The sequence below is a fragment of the Nanorana parkeri genome, unplaced genomic scaffold (assembly GCF_000935625.1).
Source record: "Nanorana parkeri isolate BGI_ZX_2015 unplaced genomic scaffold, ASM93562v1 scaffold240, whole genome shotgun sequence".
Lineage (NCBI taxonomy): Eukaryota > Metazoa > Chordata > Amphibia > Anura > Dicroglossidae > Nanorana > Nanorana parkeri.
The window spans coordinates 396,792-406,709 of record NW_017306508.1 but is presented as its reverse complement, the minus strand read 5'-3'; the positions used below and the strand labels follow the sequence as shown (position 1 = coordinate 406,709).

Sequence of the window (9,918 nt, the reverse complement as noted above, 5' to 3'; positions counted from 1 at the left end):
ACATGCTTGATTAAGATGCTCAAACTCAAAAGGAAGGGGGCTCAAGAAAATCGCAAGCTTTGAGAGAAGCATTGGCTAAAATTGAAGGCTTATCTGGAATTTAAGAGTAATGTGGCATGCACAGCTTCTGTAAATGAAACAGACGGTCAATATGACCTTCTCAAGTTGGCAACTTTTTTCCTCATGCAAAAATTAAGAAAAAACATAGTGCTGGCTTGATGCAGATTCTGTTTTAAAGTAAAAAAAAATTGCTTATTTCTTTTAGGGGGCAGGAAAGAGGGATTTGGAAAAAGCACTGAAACAATCTGAGAAGGCGTTCATGTCTTCCAACAGAGATTTGCTTATGTGGTCTTAAATTACAAAAAAACACCTAAAAGGCAACCCTGTCAAAGTATCAAAACAACACGTACAAAATAAAAATTGGGGGTAAATTCTCTTTTCGCTTTTTCAAATTCACCCGTGTTGTGACCGTACTGTTCCTGGAACCTGACTTCTCTAATGTGTTTTGTCCTTCTTAAAAAGGAAATATCAAATGCTAGAGGAAGACAAACCTGAGTTTACACTTGCAGTACACTTAACTGTAGAGCCCTCTCTAGACCAGCCATCTCTCCAACTGTGCATTGTTCTAAAAAAATCTGAAATGTGCGCAATGATTGCTTTCTTTTTACGTGGTTGTTTTTTTGATATGCACTGCAAGCTCATTGGAAAGGAAGGAAAAAAAAAATATTACTTCTGCATAATTGATTAGCAACTTTAAGACCATGTATCCCCATCGCTCTCGAAGCGCAGAGAAAGGAGGAGGAAAAAAAATAAAGCAGAAATCCAGGAGAGAATTCGTATACATCCAAAGTGAAGAAGTCTCTGAAAGGTCTTTATATGCTGTTCCCCGGTTGCAGGAGTTCAGACTTCCTTTAAAACAGCTTGGAAAAAAAGAAAGAAAGAAAGAAGTCCTTTTCTAATCAGGCCAGTTGAGCAGGTGATTGGAGTTCTCTATGCGCTGTTCGACTTGCCCAGCTCTTGCCTGATGGCTAAAAGATAAATAAATAAAATTAGAAGCAGAGCAGGAAAGAAGCGTCTTTATATACATTTGCAGCATGTGACATTTTAAAGACCACTGTAAAAACATATTGGGGGGGGGGAATTCAAATTGGAGAAGACGCCCATACTAACCAATCAGTGTCTATATTCAGTTTGTTCAGTCAAGCTTTGAAAAAGAAAAGATGGAAGCTGATTGGTTACCATTTACAGCTCCTCCAGATTTGATAACACCCCCCCCCCTATTTTATCCTGGTGACTGTATGGGGTTAAAAGCTGTATTGATGATCAGTATATGAATTCCTTTCATCCTACATGCTTATTACTAGACATGTGTGATTCGCAAATTTTTGTTATTTGGAGATTCGGATGTATCTGAATTTCCAAATAACAGAAATGACGAATGAAAACGTTGTAGCAGTAGTTTTTTTTTTTGTCACTGCTGAAACGAAACGAACGTTCGTACAAACTACTGCTAACGAATTTCGTCCAGATCCGAATCCCGAAACGAATTGACTTTCGGACCGGAATCCTGCTGGCCAATCAGGGAAGCCGGGCGCCGTGTAATGACGCGGCGCACTGCTTCCTGTTTGGCCGGGAAGCCGGCTTCATGGCCAATCAGAAAGCTGGGCGCTGCGTCATCACACGGTGCCCGGCTTCCTGATTGGCCAGCTTCCTGACCAATCAGGAAGCCGTGCAGCGCGTCACCTCACGCTGCCTGGCTTCCTGATTGGCCCGGGAAGTCAGCTCCATGCTCTCTCGTCACAAGTGACGAGGGGGCATGGAGTCGGCTTCCTGATACAGGAAGTATCGGGCTAGGCATCGGACCATACTCGCCCAAATACTCAGTATCGGCACCGATATCGACACTACTATCGGTATTGATGCATCCCTAGTTAGGACAAACCATAATACACTGCCAGGGGTGCTTACAAAGGTTTTGTTCAATAGATTAACTACACCTTCTTCTACCTTCTACCCCAAAAAGAAATAAATAAAGTGCTGTAATGACTGTAAAAGCATTAGCTGGATCTGGGCTAGTTGATCACTTCCTCAAACCCATTTTATACCATATGTCCACCTCAGAACCATGTAAGGGTGACAACGCTGCTATTACAATTTAACTGCAGAATGAACAGCGTTGTCTCCTTGGTAAATGAAGTGAAGAGATAACAGATCAACTAGCCAGATCAGAAGGAGACTCTACTGTGTTAATGCGAGTGAGAGAATACATTATAGGCCTTTTTTTGTTTTGGCCAGAGTTAAGCTGTCCACACACCTATAGAGTATCTGCAGATTCTCTGTGGTCAGATGGAAAAACTGCAACCGAATCCTCCATCTGCGCTAAGCTGTGTGGATGGAGGAATCTCCCACTGGGCCAAGCTTCAGTATCTTGCTAGTCGGCCCCGCTGGCTCTCAAAACACCTGAACAATCTGATTGGAATGCTGCATTAGTCAGGTGTTTTGAGAGCCAGCGAGGCCGTCAAGCAAGATACCGAAGCTTGGCCCGGTGGGAGATTTAACCATCTGACCATAGAAAATCTGCAGATAATCTATAGGTCTATGGCCAGCTTTACACTTTGGCCCTTTTGCTGCCGTGGTCTTGCTCACATTTTCTTCCCCAGATTTTAAAGCCGCTTTACAGCCAATAAATGACATGAGTGCAAAAAGTAAACCGTACTTACTAGGGATGCACAGATATATCGGCCGCTGAAACATGTCGGCCGAAAATGGCTAAATGCCGAAAGTGCCATCTTCCTGCGGATACATCGGCGCATCCCTGCTTTCTTTCTTCCCCGCTAGGCGCTGCTCTGTGTCCCAGCAGGGAGGAGAGAAAGTGACAGTCGGCCGAGCGCTGCGGGAGGAGAGCACTGTGAGTGGCCGGCGTCTCTCCTCCCACACCGCTCAGCCGCCTATCACAGTCCGGCAGAGCGGTGTGGGGGTGGAGACAGCCCGCACTGTCACAGGAGGCTGAGCTCTCCTCCCGCACCACTCGCTCAGCCTCCTGTGACAGCGTGTCAGAGAGGAGAGCAGGCTACATCAGTGATCGCTGAGTGTTTGTAGATAATTGAGGACATAGTATGGTTACTATATCCTCAACTATGAATGAATGGGATCTACATCCCCTCCTGTTCATTCATGATTGTGGTTATAGTAAACATACAATGTCCTCATGTTATGAACAGGAACACTCAGTATAGAGGATTCCTGTTCATTTATAACAGGGGGATGCAGAAAAAGAGATTGGGGGGGACTGTGAGCTCAATCTTTTTTTCCATTTTAAAAGTGAAATATCAGGGACATGTTTAGACCCCAATATTTCCCCGCAGACCCTAAAAGTAAAGTAAAAAATAAAATATTTAAAAAAAAAAAAATGACAATTTTTTTTTTAAACGTTTATAAAAAATAAAATATTTGAAAAAAAATTAAAATAAAAACATTTTCGGTTTCGGCCTGACAATTTTTTTTATTTCGTTTTCGGTTTTTACATTTCTATTTCGGTGCACCTCTAGTACTTACCATCAATAAGTTCTTCTTTAAGTTTTGTTAATTCTTTCCTCATTTCATCTAAAATATCCTGAGGGCAAAAAGAAGACATTAATACAAGCAGAGATCGGGTAACATCCAGTAATATGGCTTAAAGAATTTCAGGGTCCTAGAGTTCAGATTCAGACCTGAGGGTTGTGCTAATGCCCTGCAATGCCGCCTAAATGTTAAAGAGCACGTGGGCATAATTAAAAAATATTCAGCACATCTCTGCAATGCATGCACAATCCCCAGGTTTAACCCCTTCAAAACACTGCAAATACAGAAACATACTTGTCAATCTGCCAGAAATTCAGTTAGTTTCTAACTTCCTGTTTGAGTTGACAAGCACCTCTCTGCTGCACTAAATTTCCGGCCCAGGAGAACAGTCAGGGATGACGATGCTGCTGGGGATTTTGGAGTAGCTAAGGCAGCATTATCAGCTTTTATGCAAATTAAAATAAAAAAATAAGTTCACTTTCAGCGGGGGTCTTGTAACGTGGGGAATTGGAATAAAATTTTTGATGCATCTTTCATATTTTTAAACTCTAGCTCTTCCATGCTTGCTATTGGAAATACAAATAGAACTCTCCCAAACCTTCCCAGCGAGGGGGCAGCTACATCTAGCTGGGTCATCTAGCGAGGGAACGGTTCCATAGAGACTGCTAGGCCATCTCTTAGCGATCCTGATGTCGATGAGCCGTCACCAGGATCGGAATCACTTGCAAGAGAGGATTTTCCACTCACTTTAAAGAGATTTGCTCTCACCTCCCATTGTGTTTTAGAGACTGGAAGTGTAGAGATAGTTCCCCAACAGGATACAGCAATAGGCCAGACAAGGGTTCTGACCATTCCATGCTCTATTCAAATTTTTTTATAATATATGTATATACGATTTGGCTATAGAAGCACTTTGAGAACTATGGGGTTAGGGCTTTTCCCCAAAAGTTCTCCTAAGGGTAACGGGAGGACACAAACTAGCATCCTCCAGTCACCCAAAGCTCAGTATACCGCCAGCTACAGCTGGCGGTATACTGAGACGCCGCAGCCGGAACGGATTCCGACAATTCTGTCTGGATCCACCCAGCTGCGTGACAGCTGGCTCTGCCTATCTAGAGACAGAGCCAGCTGTACCCGCCCCCTCCCCCGTCCGTTCCGCCATTCAGCGCTGGAGGATCGGACAGGGGGGTATCCCTGCAGGGAGCCGTGAGTGACAGTCACGGCTCTCTGCACGGATAGATCGAGAAGTGAGCGAGCGCCGGTATGTGTTCGCTCACTTCCCGATCTACTGAGCTGACCTGTGACCATTAAATTTGTCACAGGTCGGCTCAGATTATGAGGCTGAGTGAAAATCACTCACCTCATAATTCTCCTTTAAAGGACCGTTAAAGTGAGATCCAAGTTACACTGGAGTTTATGGGTTTCATTGAGTCAGTCAGCTAAAATTCACATTGTGAGAAGGTGAAAAAAGGCATTGTCCGCATACGCTGTTCAGTGCTGATCAGGAAAGGGGACTGACCCCATATACAAGTATATAAATATTTAAAAAAAATGTTTTAAACATTCAACAACATTGGACATTTGCCCAAAGCAGTACCTGTTTCAATCTGTCATAGTCCAATGATTCTGACTGTACCCCATTGGCACTTGGCTGCCCCGTTGGTGTAGACTTTGGTCTGGAACAAGAAAAAAACAGTTGTTATGAGACACCCTGGACCCTCCAGCCATGGCCAGCTATGCTCAGACTTGTGGTCACTTCACAACAGGAGAGGCCCTGGTTGCACAATCCCAATAAAGATCGACGTGCCACTAAGAAGACATCACTGGCCAATCACAAATGTGCAACAATAAAGCAAGTTCCAAACCATTTACCTGGAGATAATAGGAGATTTGCTACCATTTATCGTGTTTGTTCTTTCCCAAGGCTTTCTTGTGGGTTCTATGGGGGATGAAAAAAAAAACCAAACAAAAACACCATTACAAATATCATCAATGATCCCGTATTGGATGCATCAGTGTATAATGTATAATTCACTGCAATTTATACTATAAAAATACAAAAGAAACTGTTGCAGAGACTTTGCTAAATGAGAGGCAGTCTGATCAGCATCTAATTGTGTGACTGATTTGCTTGATCAATGTCCAACATGTGACATGCAAAGCACTCTTACCAGGTGTGCCAGCAGAGGGCGCTTTTGTAGGTACGTTCTCAGCGTCATCCTGCAAAATACAGATAACATAAGGATTATAGAAAATTCAATCAAAAAGGCATGTATACACATACTGTATAAAAGCTGCTAGCGTGTAACTGCTGGAGGTCAGCGGGCCCAACCATGACTGCATATGAAGAGAAAGGTTTGTTGCACTCCTTACCAGACAACCCCCGAACATGGGGGAAGGGTTCTTAGAATGACTACGGATGGCGCCTCCAATTGCAGACAATATAGAGATGTCACCAGCACACCAGACTCCTTCAAAGATGGTCAATCGTGAATTTATTCAAAACTTGTGTCAAATACACAAGTGCTTTCGGGACCACACAGGATCCCTTCATCAGGCATAGCAATGTCTGATGAAGGTATCCTGTGTGGTCCCGAAAGCGCTTGTGTATTTGACACAAGTTTTGAATGAATTCACGATTGACCATCTTTGAAGGAGTCTGGTGTGCTGGTGACATCTCTATATTGCCAACCATGACTGCACCTCTTCATTTATCATCTGCGACCTCATAATACATTCTCTAAGAAACATGACAACAATCATCCGTCAAGTCCCCGTGTCATCTGATTTTTGAAGCGCCCCATTTTTGCGCACTGTTTAATTCACTCCAGTGATTGCATAAATACTTCCCCTCCACCGTGGTCATCAGCTACGGATTATGTAACCGCAGTCTCCCTTACCATTTTTTCTTCTTTTGAGTCAGAGTCTGTCGGTACTTTTTCTGTAATCCGTCTCCTGTACCAGGAAAGGATAAAAAAAGAAGGACACCATCAGTAATACGAATTATATAAAATATTCAAATAATCAGATCTGCTTTGTTGAACTGAAGACCGCGCCCAATCCTAATGCAGCTGCTTCAGTGAAGTCCTGAGAGACGCAAGCTTTGCATTAGTTGCAAGTTCGCCCAAGCTCACACTAAAACTGTCAGACGCACACTCCTTCACGGCCAAATCAGTTGCAGGCCAGTGCATTCCCTGTCCCGCAGCTACACATCATAAAGGGACGTTGGATGCCCCTGCAACACCCGATTGGGTTGGGAAGGGTGTGTGTCAGTGATGGTTTTGCAGGAATTTGGATAAGTGTGTGGTATGTATCAGCACCCTGTGGTTCTTTCAATAACGCCTGGACAATAATTTAGAGCAGGGGTAGCCAACTAGTGGTCCTCCAGCTGTGGTGAAACTACAAATCTCATGATGCATCTCTCTCCGGGAGTCATGTCTGCTGCTGTGAGAATGTTGCAATGCCTCATGGGATTTGTAGTTCCACCACAGCTGGAGGACCCCTGGTTGGCTACCCCTGATTTAGAGTATTTGTTCTAGAGACAGTTTTCCTATAAAACTTTTGTTTTGCCTTTTCTGGTTCCTCTCTCCCCCACTAATGAAATCTTTAAATAAAATGTTTTTCATACATCTCTTATTTAGGACCCAGTGACATCATCACTGGGTCGTTGTGCATCTCTATCCTATGCAGGGCAGATCATGGCTGGTAGAAGCCGGCAGGGTGCTGTACAATGCTTCCTGAAAACATCATGGTACCCTGCCTCAGTGTTCTTCTTAAAGAGTCCTCAGATCTGGTACAAGCAGTGGGCTGCCCCTTGGGAGGAGTTGACAGTAATCAAAATGCCCTGATGGGTGGATATCAGTCTAGAAGGGTGGGTGTTCATTGGCAGACTACATTTGCATGCAGACCACTCTAGGTAACATCCACATGTGATGCTGAGTATCCATGATAGAGAGAGCTGAAATACAATAAATGAAAGGGGCGGGCCAGCAGCAGTCAGGAAAGAGCTGTAGCTCGCGGTATATTGAGACGGCGCAGTATACCGCAAGCTGCTGCTGCTCCTGGTATACTAAGACGCCGCAGCTGAAGCGGATCCCGACAATGTCTGGATCCGCCCAGCTGCGTGAGTGACAGCTGGCTCTGCCTATCTAGAGGTACCCGCCCCCTCCCCCGTCCGTTCCGCCAGTCAGCGCTGGCGGATCGGAGCGGGGAATCCAGCCCCTCCCGTCACGGCAGAGAGCCGTGACAGGATCGAGAGGTGAGCGAACTCAGTTATGTGTTCGCTCACCGCCGGATCTACTGAGCCGACCTGTGACAGTCTCATTGTCACAGGTCGGCTAGAACTATGAGGTGAGTGAAAAGCACTCGCCTCATAGTTCTCCTTTAATACTTTTTGTCCTGCATGCGGGTCAGTCAATCTGGTCTTTGTTGCAGAGCTACACTGGCTGAAAAAAATCCTTATTTATTGGAGGCCTGGTCCTATGCGAGTGCTGTGGTTTGATCCATTAGGCCCATTTCACTACTGCATCCTATAATGATGAAGGGGTTGGCGGATGGAACCACAGCATGCAGAGGGCGATGGAACATCCGACACTCCTGCAAGTGGCCAAAGCTGGAAATGTTTCAGCCAGCATAGCTCCACAACAGAGCAAAGGTTGACTGTGCCAATGGTGGCAAAGATAAATATTAACCCTTGTCTCAGGCAGAACTTTACACAACTTTTTAACCAGTGACAAAGTTGGTTTATTGTTGGACTTGATGGGTAGAATGAACAAGGCCTATCACATGCCAAAAAGAGAAGAAAGGCATTCACAAAATCACCAGAATGAGATAGTAAACTGACCCCAGAATTCAGAGGTTTAGAGGGGAAAAATAGGCTTGGACTTTCCCTTGGACTCACCTCCTGGCTAGTAGTGCACTCATTTCTTCCATCAATCCACCACCAACCATCGGAAGAGGGCCATTTCCACGACTCGATTCTGCCTTAGTTCCCGAACTGGCTGCCACAGAACTTGCACCCCCTTGACTGGAGGCATCTTCAGTCTATGAAATGAAGATCAGACAATATTAAATGCTGTGAACTTTTCACCTGCTTGTAACATTTGTATCTTCTAAAAGGAGTCAAGTGGAAGAATACTGCAATACAAAAACCCAACTTATTCTCATGCTTTATGGACTGCATTCTGGGTCCTAGATTGGACAAACTGGCTCCTGAGTTGGACATTTAGGGAGGGCACAGTTTTCAAAACTTAAGAGTGGGAAAGAAAGAAGAAGCACAGTGGGCCAATCAGTAGCTCTGCAATGCAAGGAGCATGCTGATAGGAGGAGATAGAGTTGGAGAGAGATGAGCTCATCAGTGTGCTGCTTCACCTATCACTGTCCAGTCACAGGCATGGGTAAAGACAAGTCCTCTGTTACTGAACTAGGTAGATACAGGGCTGTGCGGTGTGGCAGACTGTGTAAATCTAAGGGCTGGGTAAACAGAATTGCATATCCTTTGACAGGTACCAGAGCTCTCATAACTATATTCCATTTGTGTATTTGCCTAGAGTTCAGCTTAAATAAAAGCACACAGGAAGGGCTCACTTTAATGTAATTATGGGCAAATCAAACTGAACATACGAGAAAATACATCAGAGTGACATTAAAAAAAACTAAGATGAACAATCAGCAGGTCCAGAGATACAGGCAGCTGATGTTTTCCTGTAGACATTTAGCTTGGCCCTGCATCTTGTCACTCACATAAAGGACCAATAAAGAGGCTTGAGAAGGGAAGAAGAAATTCAAGCTTGGCTTTTATAGAGTTAGAGTTGGCATACATGGAGATTTCTAGATCTGCTGGCATATTTCTAGATCTAATGGCTGCATTGACATGTGGTTTTCAATAAAAGGCACCCTTGCTTACTAAGATTTATTTTTTTCTATGGGTGCTTGAACCATTACAACAACACTCTGCAAGAAATCCCAGTATAACATTAGTTTTACATATCTGTAAAAAATAAGTCAAGGCAAACTGGACTTGCAAATAAAATAATAATATTAAATAAAAATACAGCAAGTCCAGTTGCCTTGACTTATTTTTTTACAGATATACCATGACCTGGATGAATGAGAACCTTCACAGACATTGGTTTTACATGTTCTGAGTAATCAGATGCAGGTCCTAAAGTACTTCTTGTGACCACATCTTCCAAAGAAAGCTGTAAACAGACAGTAAGTCTCAATATATTAAGCCCACCTAATCCTACCTCTGTATAAATCCCAAAACTTATATATTTACCCGGGACACTTTTCTAAGCTTGGCTCCAGCCAACGCAGCAGCAAGGCCTGATAGCGGACGGTTGTCTTCGGAGGTCA

At 44.0% G+C, this 9,918-nt stretch overlaps 1 protein-coding gene across 1 annotated transcript in view; it reads right to left on the bottom strand.

The window, feature by feature from the left end:
- Positions 1 to 253: 253 nt before the first annotated feature.
- Positions 254 to 9,918, bottom strand: part of ENAH (enabled homolog (Drosophila)) — an 85,178-nt gene continuing 75,513 nt past the window's right edge. The window contains 8 exon segments of the mRNA XM_018556518.1: positions 254 to 1,028; positions 3,556 to 3,613; positions 5,159 to 5,237; positions 5,434 to 5,500; positions 5,733 to 5,781; positions 6,462 to 6,516; positions 8,462 to 8,604; positions 9,842 to 9,918. The exon segment at positions 9,842 to 9,918 is cut by the window's right edge and continues 14 nt beyond it. Coding sequence (XP_018412020.1) covers positions 991 to 1,028; positions 3,556 to 3,613; positions 5,159 to 5,237; positions 5,434 to 5,500; positions 5,733 to 5,781; positions 6,462 to 6,516; positions 8,462 to 8,604; positions 9,842 to 9,918 — 566 coding nt within the window. The 3' untranslated portion in view covers positions 254 to 990.